Below are 23,484 nucleotides of genomic sequence, written 5' to 3'. Positions count from 1 at the left end.
CTGTGTTACAAGATTACAGAAGTTATTATTCAAAATCTACATGCATAAAGAAAGAAAAAAAAGTACATATGAAACATATAATAATTGCGCTTATGTGTATTATATACTTTCTTTCTCTCTTTTTTATGTGTAGTAATGAATATACACACATAGCGAGTAAGTATGACGATTGTGTAATGACAGATGATATTGCGATTATACTTTGCGCGATATTTCTGTTTAATACTTGGAAATGTTAAAAATAGAATGTATACGCTTAGCCCGCACGACCTATGTGACACGGAATACGTATATTAACTCATACTGATAGTGAAGCGAATTAGGTTAATCGTAAATTTATCCGCGTCTTATCAACGCGTACGTAAGCATTTTGCTCTTCTTATGCAAAATGATTTTTATTATTGCTTTTAAAAAAATTCATGACTGTGTTCTTCAATGATAATATCTTTATTTTATAATATTTTCAGACATGGTTTTTAATAAGTTTTTGAATATCAAAAATATAGATTGTAAAGAACAATACAACACTGTTTCCGGACGAGATACTATCCAAATTTGTTTTCGAATCAAAATGAAGTAAAAGGTGCTTGTTCATTGATGTGCGTGTACATAAAACATACTTGGTCTGAGTGTACAAACAAAGTATTGCTGGTCATACTGATGATGCTTTATTGAGTAGAAACATTTGTGAAAACTATAAAACACACACACATACACAAGTAATATCGAAATGGTAAATTATGCGACTTACTGAGAGTAAAGCTGCAACAGTTAAACCGTTTGAAAGCGTTGCGTTACAGAAAAATATAATTCTAAACGCTAGAGGCGATACAAATAATAACAAATAATACTTGTCACGCACGTTCATAATGGTAAAACACGTCACGTTACATTATTTCACGTAAGCGCGTAAATTTACAATATGAGTTTGAAAAGTTGGAACTATTTCGTCGTCGATCTCAATATTATTAAAAATATTTTCTTTTATTGTCGAAATGTTTTATATTAACATTTTTTACCATGTATTATTTTGTGCGTGGATTTAAGGCAATCTTTTTCCCATAACTTTCATTATGTCAGATTTAATACCAGGAAAATATTCTTTTCCGTTTTTGTCGACAATGTCGGTGAACTTTTTCTCCAGGAATACCTCGAATCCCGCGTTCGCCGCTGATTTTTGCGAGAATATCGACGTGAACACCGTAGACGTTGCCGGTAGATTGTATTCGCGACCGACGTGGTTCCTATATCAAAATGTAATCGACGCGGGGTTTGAATATTATTCACATTTAAACAATTACATATAAAAATCTTTAGAAGCGAGAAGGTGGATTGTTTTCTATAAGAAAAATTATGCAGCTCTTTTTATGTAGTTTTAAACCATACAATTGCAACAAAAGAAAACAATCTACTACGTGTATTGTGCCAACACGTTAAATAAGCGCTTGAGATAAATACCTGATTTTTAGAATATCCGTGCCTAATCCGTATCCTCGAAACTCCGGTGTTACGCTGAGTCCAACAGCGTACAGATACTTGTCTATTCCGTAACGATCGTACACTATTTTAGTTATGTCCATGACTTTGAATGTATTTTGGCATTTTTCCGATGAAAACTGCAATAATAATTACTTTTATTTACTTATAATCGATAATTCTACACTGATAACTTAACAGTATGATAATGCATATGTCAAAATTTTTTCTGTTGGCGCGCGTGTTACTAAAAGTAAAACAATCATTTTAAGAAACTTAGATGATTGACGTATAGCGAATTATGTTACATGCTGACATAAAAATGTCGTAGATAATTTATTTACTGTGTACACTGTGCATCTATTGCACACAGATAACTAATTGGCGTAGTTACATTAGAAAAGAGTTAATTGTTACAACAAGCTAAGCGATACAGTATGTGGCTACGGCTATAGTTAATGGATTGCTATAATTGTTGTTTGAACACCTACGCTTGCTCGGTAATTAATGTTTATCGCGCATATCTTTAAATGTGCAATCGGTAAAATATATAAATACTTTTGCAGAAAAGTAACAGATTAGATACCTTGAAGTTTGAGATGGCGTCTTTTTTCTCTTTGTAACTAACTCCAAGTGCGTTCATGCCCGCGAGTATAGGTTTTCCGCCGTCGGGATTGTCGGTGAACGCTCCTACAGATATACCTTGCGACATCAAGAGATGCCATATTGTACCGGTGTCCTTTACGAATGCGGGATCATTTGCGGCGTCTGTGAGAATGAAAAATAGCAAAACACAAAGCGCAATATACTAATATAAACGCAAATAATTATACTTGTTGTAATTTTTAAAAATTATTTTATTTCAGAAAATTTATTTCTTCTGAAATCTGAGGTAAATTTCATAATAATTAGGTAACAATTTTGATACCAAGTAAATATCAAGTTAAAGATAATTGTGGTTTTAATAATTATATTATCTATTATATAACATAAAAATAATAATAATTAGTATAACACAAAAATAATAATAATTATTATTATTTTTGTGTTAAAATTTGAACTAAAATTTAATAGTAAAAATGATTTGCGTAAATAATATTAACCAAATAAAAAAACTCTCTTCGAAACAAAACTTACTCGAACACGCGCAGGTCGGTTCGTCAGCCAAGAAGTGTGTGCACATATGTTGAACAGCTTCCTCGTATCTGTCCTCAGGAATTTCTTGAATCGTGAATTTTTTCCGTTTCCCGTCCTTACCTATTTTTTCAAGTACTTCCCAAACTTTGGGCGGCTGTCCGGATGGCCTGATGCGCTCCATACTACTCATCATTTGTTTCAAATTTGCATCCCTTTCCCAGTTCATTTTCTGCATAAACGTTCGTGTCGGATGGCATTTGAACCAAACGTCATGGAAACGAAATATTCTCAACATTATACTGCAGCTGTTAAACGAAGCAACGTACTACGTAAACATCTCACGTTACACGAGCAAGATGAATATAGCTACATGAAGGCTACACAATTACGCGAGCTCAACTCAAAATTATTATTAACTTGACACAAGTTCTACTCTAAACAATGTAAGTGAACAATATAAATAAATTTAATTGTTTTTTTGTTAACGTGTCTAATTGAAAGATCAAAGCTGAGTTCGTTGGCAAAGTATAAATATATTACATACTTACGTTACAATAACAATAACATATGTAATATATGACAAATAGCATGTAAACATTCAACAATAACAAAAGACATGTAGACAAAATATAAGACATTGCATGGAAAAGCGTGTAAATTGCACATAAAACGCATATTTAAAATTTTATGAACAGATTATATGCATTAGCCGCGGGGAAGTCTGGCGTATTTGCTCTTTAATCGCACGTAACACAATGAAATGTCACATATTACAGTTTCGATCTTATCTGCTGTCTGTAAGCTTTTACATACACACAAAGTGATTAATAATTAAAAAAAAATAGTTTTATCCGTAACAGACGTAAATTTACTTACGTGTGAGTTACGCTCTTGTGTGAGTTAATGTGTGTTAATATATGGCTCGACACAATCGCACAATTGTCTCCTACAATAGTTGTAATTTTGTATGAAAATTTCGCGCGGTTATATATGTAATAATACGCCCGTGCGGCCGGCGGTGATCTGTTCACTGGACGGCCTGCGTCAGTCGAATGGCGTGAATTCCCTACCAGTTACGATAATTATCGTTGTTTCGCAGCACACATGTGCAGGATGTGAGCAAGGCAATCTTGTCGAAATAGTGAAAATAGTGTTATCGTCTTCTCTCGTTATCTCGTTTGATACACGAATTTTTCTTTTTCATTATTTTGATTAAACTCGACCGTGTCTTATCAGTACTCCACCGCATGGACGGATGCGGCATAATTATCAATTATTGTTGTAGAACATGTTAATAAAACGCAATGAAAATATTATTAGAAACGTTGTATGTATATGGCAAAATAAAATATACACAGTAATGTATATGTGTGTGTCCGTGTACACATAGTAGTTAGTTTGTGTTTGTTTGTTTTTTATATAAAAAATTGTTACATAACCAGATACTCGCGCGTACACGTGTTTTTATTGGACACGCCTATAATCTTTATCTGTGTTAGAAGATTACAAGATGTTATTATTATTATTTAAAATCTAAATGTAAAGAGAGAAAAAGAAAGTACATATGAAACATAATTGCGCTTATGTGTGTATTACATACTTTCTTTCTTTCTCTCTCTTTTTCTTTCTGTCTTTTATGTGTAGTAATGACAATACACAAAGAGCGAGTAAATATGTTAATTATGTATTGACAAATGATATCTCGCGATTACACTTTGCGCAATACTTCTCTTTGATCCTTGGAAATTGTAAAAAAGAAGTTATATACGCAAGTCCGCACCATCTACATGACACGGAATATATTAACTCGCATCGATAGTAAAGCGAGTAGTTGGAGAAATCGCAAACTTATCTGCGTCTTATCAACGCGTACGTACGTATTTATAGCTTCTTTTTTGCAAACTGATTATTTATTACTGCAGCTTTAAAAAAACTCGTGGCACTTTGTTCTTTACTGATAATATCATTATTTGATAATATTTTTAGAAATGATTTTCGATAAGTTTTTGAATGGCAAAAAATAGATCGTGAAGAACGATACAACACTCGTTTCGAACGAGTTACTATCTAAATCCATCTTCGAATCAAAGTAAAGCGAAAGACGCTTGTTTATTGATATGCGCATGTGTATATAGAACATACTTGTTCTGATAGTGTTTCAATGTACAATGTGTGCAAGTCATAATAACGTTGCTTTATTGAGTTTAAAAACCTGTTAAACACACATGCACAAGTAACACCGAGAGGAAATAAATTATGCGATTCACTGAGAGCGAAGTCGCAACAAACTAAATCGTTTAAAAGCGTTGCCGACAGATAGATATATAAATCCAAACACAAGAGACAACGATGAGAAGATAAACAGAATCTATTTTATTTGTGACAACGACTTTAATACAGTAAAACAAAAACAAACAATGGAATTGTTGCTTAATAAATTGAATCGGATGTGCACGCTGAAACATTGCTACACGAATGATATTAGAGACAATTGATGTTGCCTTGACTGAAAATTACTGAAAGTAAGTACTCAATTAAAATATAAACATAGCGATGCTTTGGAAAGTAGAATTTTTTTTTTTTTTTTTTTTATTGTCTTTTACGTGCGGAAACTAGAATGAGAGAGAAACAGCTGGTATTTTTAGATAAAAAGTTTTATCGTTCTCTTTGTTTAGTTTATCATCTCTCTCTTCTTTTACTTGTAAAATGATTTTTAAGGTTTTGAACAAAATGATTATTTTCTTCCGTAGCTTTCTGTTATTTTTTTAACACACTGTATTAATAAATCAATCATTGGATCAAAAGAATATCATACCGAGAATATGATACATTACTTATACATCGTATTATATCTTGATTATGTTGTGCTTCTTACCGCAATCTCAAGAGTAGAAAAACAGTTACAGAGATGTTTAATGATAATCTTATCTCGTTATTTTTCTCGACAATTTTATACACGTATATATCGTCACTCCCTACGTATAATTACATAAGTGTCACATATGGGATTTTCAGTTTATTGCATAGTGACACTCAGAAAGTCACGTTCTTTGTGGTCACCAAGTATTAAAAAAAAATATTCATAAGTATGGTAAAAATTTAAAACCGAAAGATCTCTTAACTAGGGAAACTATATGAAGCTTCAAACTTTTAAACTGTTCTCTTCTAAAATTTGCGTTTTGGAGTTACGGGATTATACGTAGGGAGTGACGATATATTATTAATTATTAATATCCAGGTGTACGTAGTGCGAGTTGTTACTTGCTGTTAATATCTTCAAATAAGATCTTTACTTCCGTCGCTCTGTTTTTTTTTTTTTTTATTAACTAGATTAATATAGAGAGATAACATAGTTTAGAAAAGAGTTCAATAAAAACATAACTATATCAACAATTATCTTAAGTTGCGATAAAAAATCGTACTTACCATCGATCTAAAAAAAACTCGTATAAACACAGGCGGGGAGATATAAATAATTCTTACATTAAAAAATCTAGAATTTGTTTGCATAAACAAAAGTTTTTATATTTATCGCAAGAATTAAAAAATATTACAATGCACCAACAAATCTATATATCTTTGCGGGGGAAATAAAATTACGCACACATACATACGTACACATAACGTATTTATTATCATCATAATTTGTTTTACACTTTTTATCTCAGTTTTTTTTCTCCTCAAAATATGAATCATACGTATCTATCTTATTCCAAGTGCAAAAGGTGTGACAACAAAACGTCGTGATTTCTGCGTTTTATTAGTTCTCGCGAAGACCGACGTCGCCACTATCAAATCGGACTTGCAGCTCAGAGTATCGAGCAGCTTTAATAATGTTACAATCTTCTTGCTATAAATTGTATTCTTATTCTATTGTATTTCATATGTTTTTACGTCAGTGTTAAATCTGTGTTAAAGTCGTAAGCATCAGAAGAATTTAATTTAAACTCTTCAAGCTGTCCCGCTAGTTTATTAGCTATTTTTTCTGAAAATTAAGTATATAATATATGTATATATATATATATATAAACAACTATTTGTTTGTTATTTTCATACCTTTTCTCACTCGATCTTTTTTCTCTCTCTTAAACTGAAGCTTCCTGAGTTTGTTCAATTTTTGATTGCCTTCAATTTCAAAAAGAGGGTCCAATTTTTTTTTTCTATCCACAGAGTTTCCTGATTTTGCACTTTTTGTTTTCTTCTTCGATTTTTGCACTTCAAATTCCTGCGTGATAACATATCGATCGAGTGTTGCACAGACACGCAATGTTCTTAGATAAAATTTCCCAAACATTTAGGTTTGCACATCTTACCGTTTGATTTTTCGTATCGACCTCCATTGCCGCTGTAACAGGTTCCGAATTCTCGATCAATACAGGATCCGTAGTTACTCTCCTATACGGATCGGTAGTGTCATTCGCAGACTCTGCGGCACAATTGTCGAGCATCATTTTTTCTTCCGCTGCAAAACTCGCGAAGTCAAATTCTTTTCCCATCTCACTCACAATCTCGGCAGAGATATGCTCACATGCTGGTTGTTCTGGAGGTTTTGTGTAATATCTGCAAAAAACGTTTATGAATTGATAATTCAAGAAAATTCAAAGTTCCAATTTCGTGGTGAAAAGTGTTTAAAATGTTCAAAAACAAACCTAATCTTTCCGGAGTTCCAATCGTCAAGAACGCTACGTGCAGCGGCAAGCAAATCGGGAACTCCGCCTTTTCTGAATTTTCCCATTCTTGTTGCCTTGATTGCAAAAAACTCATCCGGTGTTGAAAACTCCGGCATGTTGTACAATTCCATCAATTGCTGTCGCGAAACTCGTTTTAGAATAGCGCTTGCCGGCGTGAAGGGATCCTTCACTGCTTGAATCTTAACCGCATTTTTCAGAGCTACAGACGTATCATCCGAGTTTCCCTCTGAACTAGCGAACACTATACCGGGACAATCTAACAATTTTATCTTCGAATCTAACTGAACAGCCTGCATTGCTTTTGTTACTCCTAAAAATTAAAAAAAAAAAAACAATTCTCGTTACTTCCGAAAATACACGATAAAAATTATATGTATACAAAAACATAAATTACAAATTACCTGGTAAATTACCCACATTACACGCTTTGCTACGCTTCAAAGAATTAATAACGCTGGATTTGCCTACATTTGGAAGTCCGACAACACCCACTCTGATACTGGTTTTTATATTGCCACTTATATCACTGTTCCTGCAATAATTTCCAAGCAGTGACATGAGCAATTCCGCGCCAAAACAGGTGCTGTTCTGTATCATGGATTCTGTTTTCGATTCCAACTTTCTTCTGCCTAATCGCTTTGATTGTTTCTGCGTGGAAGATTTGAACGCGATAGCGGGCAAACTACCTCTCAAGTACTTCAACCATTCGTCTAAATTTTCTCTGGGAACCAAGTCTGCTTTGTTCAAGACAAGTACCAATCTTTTGTTTCCTTTTGCGGATCGAACTACTTCTTCCACCTGTAAGAAATGACTCGTTACGTGACACATTTTCACATCTGACAGCAGCTTACAAAACCTCACCTCTTTGCAACGTGTTCCCAGTGGATCGCGAGCGTCTACCACTTCTAAAATAACATCGGCTGCGTCTACAACTTTTTTGAATTCTTTGTAATACGCCTTAAGTGAATGTTCTTCCTTGACACCAGATTTTGTTTTATGTTCGGCAGAATCTACTTTCGTGGATTTATGTTTCAACTGCTTGTTCTCAGCTTGATTAACCAAACCTTCTAGACCATTCTTAGCAAGTTCCGCACGTTCCGCACGTTTTTTCTCACGAGCAGCTTCTCTCCGCTTTTGTCTTTCTTCTTCTTGATGTTTTTTGAGTGCTTCTACTTCTTTCAGTATATTTTCCTTAAAAGGACACTGATTTGGCACTTGAATCATCTTAGGTTTTTCTAAAAATAAAGATTGTATTTATACATGTATATTTACGTAAGTAATTTGTTGAATGTATAAGAACAATATTGTAAAGCGAATACTGAAACTTTTTACTTTTAGCATTTTCCCTGGCTTGCTTCTTCATTTTTCTATTGTGTTCACGAACTCTCTTCTCAATTTTGTATCTTTTGCGAGCTGGCATACGTTTAGTTTGTTTATCTACACAAAAATAAATATAGTAACATATAGAAAAAAAAACAGTTGTTTTTATTTTATAAAGTGTAACTGTTATGTGCGCTAATCTTAAATAAATGATACCGATGAAAACTTTTGTGCAATATTCACATAACGTTTCGTTGTTTAAAACTACAAGTAAAAATACCACCAACGAAAAGAGTTTTTTATCTCGAAATGTACATAACCTAGATGTTGTCTAATTTCTCTTATCACGTACAGTAAAAAAACTGAGTTCGGAATACAATAATATATACTCACTGCGAATCTTCATCTTTGATGAGTAATTATCTCACTACTTTAATAAAGTAGAATATTTCTCTATACAAACAACGAGCAAATAACAAAATTAGAAAACCACGTGCGAACCACAACTGGCAAAAAAAACGCAGAATGTGGCGCACCGGCGGCACATGTCAAGATCAGACGAGGCAATTTTCGTCGCATGCGCAGTAGCAGCCACTAAACTTTGGCTGCTTTCGGCTAGATAGCGCGCAACGTCCGAACGCAACAATGTAATATTACCCTAATGTGCAGCTAATTACAGGAGAGAGAAGGAGATAAGACTATCGTGCGATCTTTTTCTCTCTTGTATTAGACACACACACACACACACGCACACGCACACAATTCGATATTTACTCATCACTCTTGACGAATCTTAAATCTTTTAAAACTTGATGATTTATTTAACAAGATCACTGGGGGAGAAATAAAAATTACAAATTGTTTTACACAGTATTCTTTACATTTGTTCTCACGCCAATATCTATCTCGAGAAATTGATCTTTTCGCGGGTCGAATGCGCGCCTGTCGTGTGTGTGTGTCGGCGACAACGACCGGGGCACGGCAATTATCATTTCGAGTGGTGAAAGGCACACGCGCTCTCTTGTATGCATATGAGCATTCTCACACTTTCATCTCGTCAAGACGCGCACATTTTGCGGAGTATATACAGAGACAAGGCCGTCTCTTGAACGGAATAGAAATTCTCGTAAATTATTTTATTTTTTTTTCACGCGTGAAACGATTCACGTTCAACAATTCTCGCGATGCGCGCGCGCGAGAGAGAGTGATACGGTTTCTTTCTAATTGACGCGTTCTCACGTCGCATCGTATATCTCGCAAACATTGCCGTTGATCAATTGCGATTAATTAATTAATCGGCAGGAGTCACAGTCGCGAGTTTTTGTCTCCCGGTGAAAAGTAGGCGAATTAAAATAAAAAAAAAAAAAACACGTCGTCGACCTGAATTTTCACCTCGGGAAGCAAAATTTAACTTTTTCTTTAACTTGCAAAAAACAAAAATTACGGAAATTAATTTTTTAAATTTGCAATTTAAAGTTTTCTCCTCTTTTTACAGTCACGTGTGTAGATAAATTTTTTACAAGTAAATGTTTTTATGTTTAAAAGTTGAATTAGTTTCGCGCAATGTGAAATAAAAGCAGATGACGCTGAAAAAAAGTTGATATATTCTTGTGTTGTAACGATATTTAACGTCATGATAATTTATTTATAAATATTTATTGCGCAAATTTATAATTTTATACACACATATTTTTACAAATCTCACACGATTCGCATATATTAATGTGATTTTCATATATAATTTAGTTCTTCATCTTCGCGCTTCTCTCTTATTGTTTCGTAATCACGTTAATGAAATTCGTTAAATAGCTCATTGTAACAACCATTGTAAAACTCGGCGTAAGACGCAAAAACACTTTCTCTCTCTCAGAGAGTACAAAACTACGTGTTTAACTATGCAAAAATTAAAGATGATCGAAAGTTTATAATTTCACAGAGCGAGTTTTGCCGCGCCGCTTCCTTTTAATTCGAATTGTGTTTTTTGCGCATCGCACAAAAACAAAACCGAAAAAAATTCACGTAAGACGGCGCAAATCGACGCGTATCCACTTTCACATCTCTCTCTCCCGAAGAAGAAGCGTGCCGTAATTCGAAACCGGATTGCGCGAAGTTTGAAACTGGCGCGAAACCTCCCACCGCAATCGATCAATAGATCGACCCCGCGGGGAGGTCGACGTGTAACGAGATTTGAGAGGAGGGAGGAGAGGGAAAGAAACTCTCTTTTGGGTTCTGACTGCGTCCGCGTGTTGGCGTTCGCGCGCTCGCCGCGGCGATTCATTCCCATAATGGCCGCCGTCTCGCGTTGTCAGTGAGTGTGCGGATGCTCGCAGTAGCGACAAGTTGCGTTAACGTCGTCGGGGAAAGCTTGCGAGATAAGCGTGCCGTGAAATTTTCACGCGTGGAAATAAAAATTGCGCGCTAAGCGAGCGGTGACAGTCGGTTTGCGAGCGGTGTACGCGCGCGGTGTTTAGTTTGTGCGTCTCGCGACGGACTCGCGCCGGCAGCGGAGATTTAAAACGGAGCAACCGCACGGTTGGTACATGTAGCGGTGTGCTTACCTCCCCCCCCCTCTCTATCCGTCTCTCTTGCTCCTGTATATCTTCCCCCGTCTCTTTTTCTCCCTTCTCGTCCGTCTGTTTACTCCGAGCATCGACCGTGACGAGTGTCAGCGACTCGGTCCGAAAAATTTGACGGCGCGCGTTCACCTGTTCCTCTCTGTCCTCGGGAAAGCGCAAAAAAAAAAACAAAAACAAACGACGCGCCGATTGTGATACTATGGTACTGCGCTTCTCGCGCGGAGGATGCGCCACTGACGCAACGGCGTCGGCGGGCTCTCTCGCCGCACGGTGCGGATGGTAAACACGTCGTCGGATGACAGTGCGCGCGAGTGAGCATCGCGAAACACGGTGAGTTTTTTTTTCGGCTCGTTTGAGTTCCCTCAACAACGCGAATCAACGGTGTTGACGACGGGGAGAGACAAGCGGAGAAAGCGGACGCGAGCGCGCCCGCACAACAGGCCTCCCGAATTCTTCTTCCTGACGTGGTTCAAGGTCGTCTAAAAACATCCGGACGTCACGAGCGCGAGAGAGAGAGGCAGGCGGCGGCGACGACGCTTTCCACGCGGCGCCGCGCGATAGAGCTGTCAGCAGAGCGGCGGTCTCGTGAGAGAGAGAGAGTGCTTTTCTCTCCCGCTCTTCTCTCGTTTCCCGAGAGAAGTGCACGTCCGAAGAACGCGCGTCCGAAAGTTTCCCTCGGACGTGAGAAGAAAGACGGAAGACACACACACCGAGGGTGTGAGGGCGTCCGACAAAAATCCGATACAACGTAAGTGCATACCGATCGAACGAGTCTCTTTATCTACATTTTATCTATTCTCGATACGTACTGTCATCCTCTCTCTTCCCTTGTCGCAATCAATCGCCCCGTCTCTCAATGTTTTCTCGAGACGGTACTTTCGTACAATCGTTAACGACAGAAGAGGAGATTTTTTATTGATTTTCCCAAAAAAAAAAAAAAAAAAAAAACAGAGATGTCAAAACAGAAATAGTCCGAAGTTGAATGTTTACGTGGTAACTAGTAGAGTTAAAAATAATTATTTCACAATATCGCGCGACATGAGTATTTATATTTTGTCGCGGATTTCGTAACACGCATCTCTTGTGTGGCACACACGAGAAAAAACAATATTTACTAATCACATCGCAACAATTGAAAACAGATCTCGTAAACAGATCTCGCAAAGAGATGTCTCGCTGATGAAATACAATAACATTTTTAGTTTACGCTAAAATTGTGCAAATTGTATTTTGTTATTTGTAGGTCACAAAAAATTGTTGGAAAAGTGTGTGTACAACATCCCGATGTGTGATATCGCGGACACTTTTATTTAACCCTTATTACCCACGTGGGGGTCCGTAAGACCCCAGCATAACCTTGAGCGTACCTTTAAGTAAGTAAAATTCCAAAGCGAGACTTGTTACACCATGTAACTGTTGGTAGTTCGAGTAATAAATGATTTTTTGAATGAAAAAAAGTCGATTTTCTACGATTTTTAAATTCGCGATTTTTTTAAACATATAATAAAAAATTCAAAATCAAAAAATAACATTCTTGATTCAGCATCCTTTAGAGAGTATTGATGATTTTTTTCCACATGAAAAAGTGAATAGAATATCCCGAGTCGAAATTTAGCGTCTACATTGAACCTCAATTTTTGAAAAAAGGAAATTTCGAACGCGTATAGCAGCGTCAAAGTAAATAGCATCTACTTTTTTTCTTACTCCTACTTTGAGCCTATCGGAGCCTATTTTGAGCCTATCAGAGCCTGCAATGCGCAGTCTGATCTGAGAATTAAACCCCACTTTAAAACTTTAGCAGGAAAAAAGAAAAATTGAGGTTCAATGTAGACGCTAAATTTCGACTCGGGTACTTATTTCTAGAACCCTTTAAAAAGCCTGGGATCCAGTGGACCCTCAGTGGTGCTTATGTTACGTGGTTGAAGTATGGGTAACAAAGGTTAAACCGAAATCGGTATAAATATTTGAATAAAGTAAAGGCCGTCACACAAGTAAAATCACTTAAGAACATAACGTCACTCCCTACGTATAATCCCGTAACTCCAAAACGCAAATTTGAGAGGAGAGCAGTTTAAAAGTATAAAGCTTCATATGTTTCCCTATACTTAGGGATCTTTCGGTTTCAAATTTTTACCTTATTTATGAATATTTGTTTTTAATATTTGGTGACCATAAAGAACATGACTTTCTAAGTGTCATTATGCAATAAACTGAAAATCCCATATGTGACACTTATCTAATTATACGTAGGGAGTGACGATAAGATGTAGCCGTAAGAAACTTGACCAAATCAGAAATTTACGTCCAAAATGATTGATGGGGACATAGTATACATTCTTGTTCAAATTTCTTACGGTCACGTCTTATGGTCTTAACTAATTTTATGTGTGATGGCCTTAATCTGATATTTATACACGACGAACGTGAGATTAAAAAACGTAACGTAATAAAAAAAAAAAATTTATATATAGACTAAAAGACAATACAAAGCGAGTGTGAACAGAACAAAGTCAGAAACTCAACGATAAAACTAGCAATAATTATATCTTATCAGTAATTATTTATAATTGCTCAGTTTTTAACGAGAAGTCGTAATTTCGCGCACGATGGTTAATTATATAAACTCGACGCAGAATCGGGAACGTGGATGGTTCGTGAGACTTTTATAAATCTTTGTTGCTCGAATAAAACTTGACTTTACAAATCAAGCATATATATTAGGTCTACCGGAAAGTTCTGTCTGTTTTTGGAATAAAACAAAATACAAATTTTTCTTATCGTCAATAAACTTTATTAAATAATATAATTGTCATTATTATATTAATGATTTCTTGCCGGCGTGAGGGCAATTTGTATATCCCATTTTTAAAAAATTAAGAAAAATTTGTATTTTGTTTTATTCCAAAAAAACGGACCGAACTTTCCGGTAGATCTAATATATAAGACGCTTTTGTAACAAAAATCGCTTCTCGTATCTTTGAGAAGGCATTTCTCAAAGATAAACGTCAAGTCGCACGCGTTCATTCAACGAGAACTCTTGGCTAAGCCAATATGAGGGTGGCACATCACACGTGAATAAAGCTTTCTGTGTATATATATACGTTGACTACATGTTGCAATCTATATGTGACAACGCGGTAAAATTTACGTCACACGTAAAATGCGGCGCATTCAGTCCTTATCGAACACGCTCGGCGACGTGAACATTGACAAACACAGTTGAGTTTAGTTATATATGTTAGATAAAACAACAATTATTGCGAGCGCAAAGTTTTCTAAGCCATTATCTTGTTGCGCGTTAACGCACGCACAATTGTATGCGGGAAACGAGAATTTTAGAATATATACGTGCTTGTATGTATATACAGAAAACAAAAAAAAAAAAAAAACAATATGTTGAACGTAGTAAATAATATGTGAGAGGTTAGTGTGCGCACGTGTCTGTCTTAATATAATATTAATATAATTTTAATATCATTTTATCGCACGTATACACACTTGGTAGCGTATACAAGATCGAATGAAAAAAAAGTCCTTAAACTCGGCACGAGTGTCACGCATATGTGGACAAAAACAAACGGAATCTCTGACGCACGTGGGTGCAAAAAAGACGACATCTTTAACACCGTGACATCACTGAACTTGAAAACCTCGCGATGTATATTTTAAATAATTTCATAAAAGGAAAGTCAAAGGGCCAATAAGAACCTAAACACGGATGTTAGTGTGTGAAAAAATATTAAGGATTTATTGTAACGTATTTATTGTAGGATTTATTGTAATTTATTTATTTGTTTTACAATAAATCCTTTAATATTTTTTCACTAACATCCGTGTTTAGGTTCTTATTGGCCCTTTGACTTTCCTTTTATGAATTTTTTATCAGAGCCTTTTTTGTTCCTTTCTATTTAAATAATTTGAAAAATCGCTGACGCGCGTACGTACACATCACAGACAGTAACTAATTAACTGACTCTTCTCTTTCGACACAGACACAATTTTTAATTTATTCAACTCGTCAGTTTAAATCGATTTGAAAAATAATACGCGGGACAGTTCGGTAAATTTCGCGCTTTTCGTGTTTTGTAGAAAATAAGTTTTAGCATAAATCATTCACTTCTGCCGATGTTTTGATAGATCGATGTGTTCTGCTCGTTATCGTGCGAAGTGACGTTGCGATATAATAAAACGACACGGAGTGTATTGAAGAGCAATTGAAAATTTATTTATTTACTTTTTTATTTTTTTTTTTCCTATTAGTTGCTCGCGATTTCTCTCCGAGAATATCCGAAAGTTTGAAGGAATCTCGACGTCAGAGATCAATCTGATGTTACGTTACGTGATTATCTACCGTGCGCGAGAACGGAAAATCAACTTCAAATTATTCTTGATTTACAACTTCTGGAAACGTTGCCGTGTCATGTTGTTTGCAATTCTTTAAAACGGTGAAAACCCCGTTATCACTTCGCGATTCAGACATCTTATTCCACAAATGCGAGTTTTTTTTCTCTCGTATAAAAAAAAAAACTGTATCAAGTAAATGATAAAATAAAAAAATATTTCAACAATAATTTTCAAATCCGTAAATTAGCTTCCGCGGTTAATTTTGACTTTAAAAAATATTTTGCGAATATACCGCAAAAAATCGTTAGAGAATTTTACAAAAATAAATAACGGTCTATTGTTTTGAACAAAAAATTAACATAAATAATTTGTTTCGAGATATGCTTACATATTTTTTGAAATTCTAATATCTTTTTCAACGCGAGTACTGAATATCGCGTACAACCTCGTCTTATCTTCTTGTTAACGTCAAATGTGTGTCCGAGACACTTCACCAATCATCCTCGTGGAACGCAACTTTATTTCAGGAAGATCTGAATCTGCCCACGACGAGTCGAGGAGAGAGAAATCGTGCCAAGTTCCGGTATACCACGTTCTTCCCTACGTTCTTCGCATCGAATCCATATCCGACGTTATCCTCCAAAACTCATTCGCCGGATTCCGAGGATAACGCTCGCTCGAGGAGTCTACCGACTGTGATTTCAACGCGTGACGCCACTGCCAAAGAGAGGGACACAAACAAACTCACGCGTCGATCGCGAAACTTGTGTGTCTTCGTTTTTTTGCTTCTTCCGCCTTCCGATCTTTCACAGATGACGAGTGTCTTCCACGTTGTGTAGTATCAGAAGCATATACATTGTTACGATTCTTTCGAGTCTTCCGCGAGTCTTCGACGTCCCTTTTTGACCAAATCGAACAAGAAATCGTCTTTTTGATGTAAATTTTCTTCTTCGAAAAAAAAAAAAGAAAAAACATACATTGTCTGGCACGAAGAAGAAGAAGAAGCAAGAGAAAACTATCGATCACGTTCTTCCGTCGATCAAGGCGCTACGTACATCGAATCCTTCGAGAGTGTTTTCTTGATCGAGTCGTGAACGTGATTCGTTGACTATATTATCTTAATCTGGACTGCGGCCAGAGGCGTTGCGCATTGCATCAAGGAGTATTGTACATCTATCACCACCACCACCACCACTACCACCACCACCACCATCACCACCACCACCACCACCATCGGAACATACTCGAGGCATCGTGGTATCATCTGCGCGTTCATTCCCGGTTCGAGCAGCCACCTGTTCGAACGTTTTGTGCGACCGATTGTTTTTTTTTCGCTCGCCGCGGGATACGGCAGGACGACGCCGTGACAACCGTTGGAAGGTTGCGCATCATCATCGGTCCGTCCGCGTGTGATGCGGTGCACGCAGCAAATCCGTTGCTGCTGCTATCGTCTCGCGTCATTTTGCGCGATCGCCTCGTCGCAATAACGGCGAAGATGTTAGGAAAGGTGCCGCCGTCGAACACGCCGGGTCCGCCTAATAATAACGACGGCCAGGTGTCGGCCAAATCGTGCGCCAACAGGTTAACAACAACAACGACGACGACGACGACGACGACGACGACGACGACGACGACGGGCACGACGTCGTGTCTGCCGTCTTGTTTCTCGACAGACGAAACGTCGACGGTGAGCGCCGACGACAAGGCAAGATCTTGGCGTTCGACGAAGACGGACAACGTAAACGACGAATCCGCCGTGGTGGTTTCCGAAGCTCCTTGCAATTCTCTACAATCACACACCGCTAATCTAACGAGCGCGGTGTCAATGATAGAACTTCTCAAACCCTGCAGGACCGACGCGACGATCTGTGCCGCTTCCGTCTGTTCCAAGATCCCGGCAAAAAGTTCTTCCAAGGAATCGTTGTCGCACGTCATTGACAGAAATCATGTCGGCATTACGCAGAAGTGTGGCTCCGGTCAGAACTGCTCGAATTTCCACAAAACATCTGGTAGGTCGCGAAGACCGCAGTCCGGTTCGGTCGCCGGAAGTCTCAACGTCGAGTCGTGCACGAGAGACTGTACAAAAATCTCGAAGAAGATTGTCGTCGCCGGTCGGGAAACTGCGAACGGCAAGGATCATCAGACCGGCAGTCTGTGTAAAATTGTGTGCAACGAGCAGCAGTCCAAGGAGTACGACGTTTCAAGTACGGTCTCCTCAAAGTTATCTTCCACGAAGTCTTCCGAGATAATTCACCACCAACCACCGTCATTGCCGGTCGGAAAGAAATCCGGCAACGAGGACCTTTTGGTGAACACGTGCGCGAGTTTTCCCACGGCGAACAACAACAACGTCCCGGCTGTGAACGATCTGGTTTACGTGCATCAGAAGTCGAGGACAGTTGACGCCAAGGACGGCGGCGCCGGTGATTCCACCGCTTGCGAGGATCACGTTTCCTGCGTCGGCGATTTCGTCACCTCGTCTCTGTCCAAGGATTGGACGATGAGAAGAATGAGCAGCGACGCGCTGCAGAACTGCATGTCCTGTCTGCCGCAGGACTTGCCCACGGAACTGCAACAGTCCTTATCGTCGCCGCGAAGCTACAAGGAGCTCAAGGAGAAGTGCCGTGATACGTGGCGACCCACGGAGATGGCGGAAAGCGGCGCGGTGTACGGACTGTGTTCGTCGGTTGAGACGTTTCAGGATTCGGCCTCGAGAAGACGCACCGGCGCGTCCTGTCAGGCTCTCAGGCACGCCGTCGCCTCGCTTAATCGTCTAGACGACTTTTACATGGAGAAGATCGGCGCGGGCTTCTTCTCGGAGGTGTACAAGGTAAGAGATAGATCCCGACAGAGAACTAAAGTGACAAAATTTGCATGCGAATTATCGATTAAATATTCATGGGATTTAATGCGAAGTTTAATGTGAATACAAATGAGATATATGTTGCACAATATAATAATTCTCGTTATTACATCATGCTTAAAAGCTCTCGATTACATGCAAAATGCATTAATTATTCGTAATTTATAATATTTTTACGCTTACTAGCTTTACCGCAGATGAATTTATTGATATTTATATGGCGTCGCGCAAAAACTTCAATATTGCGTCGCGCAAAAACTTCAAGATGCTGCTTGCAAATTTGTAATAATTTTTTCTCACGGAACGCGATATATTACGCGTACAAAAATTAATAAAACATACATTTCGCACGAACACTTAGCGCATCACGCCGAATAAATCTTCGCTAGTTTGACATTGCACGAGCTTTAAGGTTGTATTCAGGGTAAGATAAAAGATATGCCAGATTATTCAAATTTTGCCAGTCAGTAGATAATATAAAAAAAAAAAAAAAAAACATTGTGCAAAATTTCAGCTCCTTTGCGAATCTTGTTAAAAAGTTCGTACGATTTTAATTTAACACGAGTTCTTATGGGATTTCACGATATTCTGATATAAATTAAAAAATAACTGTAGATGTAGATATGCCCTGTAATTTTGAAATTTTTTGCAGTTGTTAATAAATAAAACAAATTCCACTCGCGAAAAAATAGTTATTTCGAGAATATCACACAAAATATAAATTTATATTTTGCTAAAATTAATAAAAATATATATATTTAATACACATAAAACAATTTATATTTGTAATTGTATACATCAATTGTTACGTTTTAACGAACTTTTAATGATTAATACATTTCCAGTTTTTCATTTATCTTATGTTGCAAGTGGAGTATAATCCTACTCAAAAGTATCACAAAAGTGAACATATTAAAATAGCACAAAATATACGTAAAAACTTTTTTGTAGTCATTAAAAGTATAATAAATAGTTTTTTTTTTAACTTATTTTAATAATACTTTTCCAGCAAACAATTATTATCTAAATATTAAAATAGCTTCGGTTTACGCTATGTTTCTTAAACTTTTGACCGAGATCTTACCCCGAATACAAGCTTAAATTTGTTCGTAAATTTGTTGCATATTTTTATCTCATTTTAAATTTCAATTCTCTCTCTCTCTCTCTCTCAATTATACGGCATTACGTGAAAAAATACAATCTTTCGACTTTAATTCACTTTTATCAACAAATATATATCATCATCTCTCTCGAGCGATCTCACTATGGGCCGGTCGATCTCGTTAAGAACGCTCGTGTGTTAGAAAGTTTTTTTTTTTTTTTCTCCCGGATGGCACGCGTTATTTTCTCTCAATTCCCGCTATTGTGTTCACACAACAACAATCGCGAATTCGAGAGATACGTTCGTATCTCTCGGTCTACGGAATGCGCTATCTTTTCTCGCAGATTAATATCTCGACGTAGATTAGATACGCTTGCCCACGTATATATATTATACTACACACAACGTGTGAGCGCGTATAGCCTCGCGTTAAAATTAATTCCGCTCGTAATCACGCGGTTATTCGTCGGTAACGAGCGATCGGGGATAGTTTTTTTAGTATTCCCGGGCGAAACGATTCCTCGGCGAAACGCACTCGCGCCGCATTAATCCCACACTGCTCGTTCGGATCCGCCTTTTCCTCGATCCTTAAGGCCATTAAGTTTTATCAATTACCCGCAAAAACGAGGAAGTTACGAAAGAAGGATGTTTTTTTTTTTTTTTTTTTTTTTCCAATTCGCGATTCACAGAGCGCGGTTCTCTATTATACGCGAGCGATGTTAATAGTCCGAGAGAGATGCTAATATTCTCCTTCTAAGCTAATGCGAGAACATTAATATTTCATCGCGTAAACCTCGCGGAGATACGCGCGCGCGCGCGCGCGAGAAATTGAAGCGTTCGCAAACACTCGAGAAATTAAAGCGTTTCATAAACACTCGATAAAGTCGCGAGTCGTGAAAAGAACGGGGTTTTTATATTGTGCTTTAAAAACCGTAAAATTCGATCGATCGATTGCTTGCTTGCGGCTTAGTCGCGGAAGGAGAGAATAGAATATTTTTCATCGGAGCAAAAGCAAGTGTGTTTGCCTCTCTCGATGTTACATCGCGAACGCGACAGAGAAGAAAGTATAGACAAACGATAAAAAAAATGTTCCCGCTGCAAATCGTGATTAATTAATTGTAACGATTGAAAAACACACACGGCATTCGTTAAAAATTATAACTTTTCTTTTTCCGCAAAAATGCCATTACACAATTGCGCACTCGTAATTGCGAACGCAAAGAAGATGTCGCGACTTTAAGAACAGTGTCACGGACTTTTACGTAAATCATTGTGTTTATTCGCAAGAAGCGTGTAATTATCGAAGGGTCTCATCCTTGACTTCATTTTTTTTTTCTCGATGATTGCGCGCTCGAAATTTCCTTTACATTTTTCAAACGTAATCCTACCGAGAGATATTTTTTTTCAATTGTTTTCGAATATTTTTTTAAGATTTAAAGATGATTGTATGAAGCTTCAAGAATTTTCAAAGAACAATGAATTTTGGCTATTGAAGCAATAACACTGTTGTTAGAGTGTATACATTTAAATCCGTTTATTAAACAATTAAATTAGCATGAACGCTTTCGACCTTGTATTAGGTCCTTTTCAAATGCATTATAAATTATATTAGATAAAATAGGTCGCTCAATGTTGATCGTGGATATCCACACTAGCCATCCCGACCAACACTTTACAAAGGTGGAAATGCGACTTAGTCGTTCATTGTTCTTTTTAAGATTTGTTTTTTCGGTAAATACATGAAATACATTCAACAGTTGGAAAAAAATATTAAATATTTTTTTTTGTCAGATATGACAATTGCTTTGTTGAAAATCAATTCTTAAAAACACAGAGGGAGAAAACGCGCGACGGACGCGAGAAAATTTGCGGCCCTCAAAAATTCGAACGGAAATTTCGCAAACGCGAAACGGACGGTAAACAAATCAACGTCGCTTTATCTGTGCGCAATTATATCGCAACGACGAGTCGTCGAGATGAGTTTGTTGATTCGATATAGAATCGTGTGGCAATAATTCCGCGAAAATCGATCGCGAAATACTCGCCTGTCGAGCGAGCGAGCGAGCGCGCGCGCGATGTCACGTTTCGCCGGGAGAGATTTATGCGCCACGCCGACTCCTATCGATCTATCTCTCTAGCGAGAGAGCCGAGCGGCGGCCACAAAAGTGGCCGGAAAGCTGCCCCAGTTACGCGATATTCATTCCGTGCAGTCTGCAATTTTGCGCATTTTGCCGGGTCGCGATTGTGGCAGATTCGCCGCCGCCTTCGCTGCCGGGACAACGCGCGGCTGGACTCTCTTACCTCTCTCTACCTTACCTACCTTACCTACCTACCTACCTACCCACCTACCTACCTATCTACAGCAGAAGTCAGCCGAGCAATCCGGGACCTTGAGAAGTATGCCGTGGCTTCTCCGGCGCGGATAGGCGCGTTTATAAATAGGTCAACAGGAAATTGAGCATGCTCCGTACTGGCTGCGGTGATTCCAACGGCGCAGCAGTGCGCAAACCGTGCGACCTGTGCAACCGACGTAACTCCCCTCGAGGCATTTCTCGGTTGCGAATGTTTTTGGTTTGTTTTATTTTTTTTTCCTTTTTTTTTCTTTTTTTTTTTTTTTACCGTATCCGCTGGTTTCTCCGTGTGTCTTTTGGAAAATGTTGAAAACGGAATTAAGGTTATTTAAACAACGTATTCTCTATTTTCCTTCGCGAGAGATTCCGCGTGTGAGACCTACCAGCTTTGAGCTTTACGGAAATCATTTCGGCACGTGTTATTTTTGTTTTTTTCCTCAGTTCTTTTTATTTTTTCTCTCTCGTTTCTAGACGTAATATTTTTCTAGTTTTGCCCGCACAGATGTGTTGCATAGCGCACTGCTCTCTGTTTGAGAGCATCGTCGGCGAGACCCTCGTTTAAAAATAAAATATCGTGGTCCTCGATATTATCTAGGGTGGGATCGATCCCACGTTTGTGCCACGTACGTCAAATTGTACTTACCGACGCTTATACCGAACACGGCTATTAGGCAAATGAAAGGTTAATAATCAGGTCAAAAGCGGCAATTTGCTGATACAATTGTTTTTTTTTTTTATTTAAAAAATTTTTTTTATTACATGTCACTTCTCGTGACATGTGCAGATTTTAGAAAAGACAGAAGTGGTCTAATGTATTTGTTACGTATTATGCGATCGCGTAATTTGTAATAACTCACAAATTTCGAACTGATGGGAAAAAATATTAAAAATTTATTACTTTTACGTATTTTTTCTGAATTTATGTTAAATGTGTCACAGAAAAAAATACATATCAAAATAAAACTTGATAAGAAGCAAGACCTTCATGTGGAGATTTTGAAAAAACAAATTGTTACAATTCGTCAAACAAGATTTTGAAAAAATTTTTGAAAGTTAGTCGCGCAGCCGCCGCGGGGTCACCGGGGGCTCTCGGAGGTCGCGCATTCTTGGCACGATGGGGCAATCGCCGTGCCAAGAGTTTCGCGCAAAGTACTTCCACCAATTTTCTAGTCGGGCATGCGGTTGCATACTTTGATCGCCAACTATGAATAAAACTTGGTGCTTGCTAAGCAAAGTTTGTACCCGAACCGATCGGTACGGCACCTCTGTTATTGTTGCCAAAAAATCAGAATCATTGGAATTTGACCGCAAAGTGAAACAATTTTGCGTGAAAAGTTCGCAATCGGATATCCAGAGCGGAGCTTTGTATCTTTTTTTTTTGCGAAACCTCGTTCTTTGATATTCAAGCTGATCGATCGAGCTGCCCTTTTGCGTGAAATTCCATCATCAGATTTCAACGCGATTTCTCGCTCCGATGAAAGAATTGTGAAACTTTGTAAAATTTGGAGTAACGTCAAGTGTCGCGTAACAATGTGTCGCGATTATTTATTTTGTCGCTCTCACGAGCGCGTTGTAAATAAGAGAGAGTTGCAAAACAGAAACGGTATATCTTCTATTCGCAATC

The 23,484-nt window shown here is 37.8% G+C and overlaps 3 protein-coding genes across 5 annotated transcripts in view; 1 reads left to right on the top strand and 2 right to left on the bottom strand.

Moving 5' to 3' along the window:
* Nucleotides 1-645: 645 nt before the first annotated feature.
* On the bottom strand, nt 646-3,723 carry LOC109858757. Of its 2 annotated transcripts, none has more exons than XM_020436324.1 (5): nt 3,490-3,723; nt 2,614-2,918; nt 2,063-2,244; nt 1,459-1,616; nt 646-1,244 (listed from the first exon to the last, which is right to left on the bottom strand). In XM_020436324.1, the coding sequence occupies exons 2-5, from the start codon at nt 2,906-2,908 to the stop codon at nt 1,043-1,045; spliced, it is 837 nt and encodes a 278-aa protein (XP_020291913.1). In that variant the 5' UTR covers nt 2,909-2,918; nt 3,490-3,723; the 3' UTR covers nt 646-1,042. The 2 variants fall into 2 exon arrangements, with proteins under 2 accessions (XP_020291913.1, XP_020291914.1); XM_020436325.1 differs by having other exon boundaries at nt 2,614-2,842.
* Nucleotides 3,724-6,227: 2,504 nt separating this feature from the next.
* On the bottom strand, nt 6,228-9,170 carry LOC109858751 (guanine nucleotide-binding protein-like 3 homolog). Of its 2 annotated transcripts, XM_020436308.1 has the most exons (8): nt 9,018-9,170; nt 8,637-8,741; nt 8,166-8,539; nt 7,706-8,102; nt 7,263-7,614; nt 6,927-7,173; nt 6,670-6,838; nt 6,229-6,598 (listed from the first exon to the last, which is right to left on the bottom strand). In XM_020436308.1, the coding sequence occupies exons 1-8, from the start codon at nt 9,028-9,030 to the stop codon at nt 6,504-6,506; spliced, it is 1,752 nt and encodes a 583-aa protein (XP_020291897.1). In that variant the 5' UTR covers nt 9,031-9,170; the 3' UTR covers nt 6,229-6,503. The 2 variants fall into 2 exon arrangements, with proteins under 2 accessions (XP_020291899.1, XP_020291897.1); XM_020436310.1 differs by lacking the exon at nt 9,018-9,170 and having other exon boundaries at nt 6,228-6,598; nt 8,636-8,724.
* Nucleotides 9,171-11,738: 2,568 nt separating this feature from the next.
* The window catches only part of LOC109858756 (tyrosine-protein kinase PR2), a 35,583-nt gene continuing 23,837 nt past the window's right edge, over nt 11,739-23,484 (top strand). The window contains exons 1-2 of the mRNA XM_020436322.1: nt 11,739-11,948; nt 16,072-18,374. Coding sequence (XP_020291911.1) covers nt 17,040-18,374 — 1,335 coding nt within the window. The 5' untranslated portion in view covers nt 11,739-11,948; nt 16,072-17,039. The remainder of the gene's footprint in view (nt 11,949-16,071; nt 18,375-23,484) is intronic.

The sequence above is a fragment of the Pseudomyrmex gracilis genome, unplaced genomic scaffold (assembly GCF_002006095.1).
Source record: "Pseudomyrmex gracilis isolate BER0280 unplaced genomic scaffold, ASM200609v1 scaffold_222, whole genome shotgun sequence".
NCBI classification, from domain to species: Eukaryota; Metazoa; Arthropoda; class Insecta; order Hymenoptera; family Formicidae; genus Pseudomyrmex; species Pseudomyrmex gracilis.
This window is presented reverse-complemented; position numbering and strand designations above follow the sequence as displayed.

Excerpts from the sequence above, each read along its gene's own strand:
- LOC109858751 (XM_020436308.1), bottom strand. Across the intron at positions 7,174-7,262 it reads TGGAACTCCGGAAAGATTAG|ATATTACACAAAACCTCCAG; the intron begins GTTTGTTTTTGA and ends CGTTTTTTGCAG. Across the intron at positions 6,599-6,669 it reads AAAAGATCGAGTGAGAAAAG|AAAAAATAGCTAATAAACTA; the intron begins GTATGAAAATAA and ends CTTAATTTTCAG.
- LOC109858757 (XM_020436324.1), bottom strand. The coding sequence starts at position 2,908 with ATGTTGAGAATATTTCGTTTCCATGACGTTTGGTTCAAATGCCATCCG. Across the intron at positions 2,245-2,613 it reads ACCGACCTGCGCGTGTTCGA|ACGCCGCAAATGATCCCGCA; the intron begins GTAAGTTTTGTT and ends TCATTCTCACAG. Across the intron at positions 1,617-2,062 it reads ACGCCATCTCAAACTTCAAG|TTTTCATCGGAAAAATGCCA; the intron begins GTATCTAATCTG and ends TTATTATTGCAG.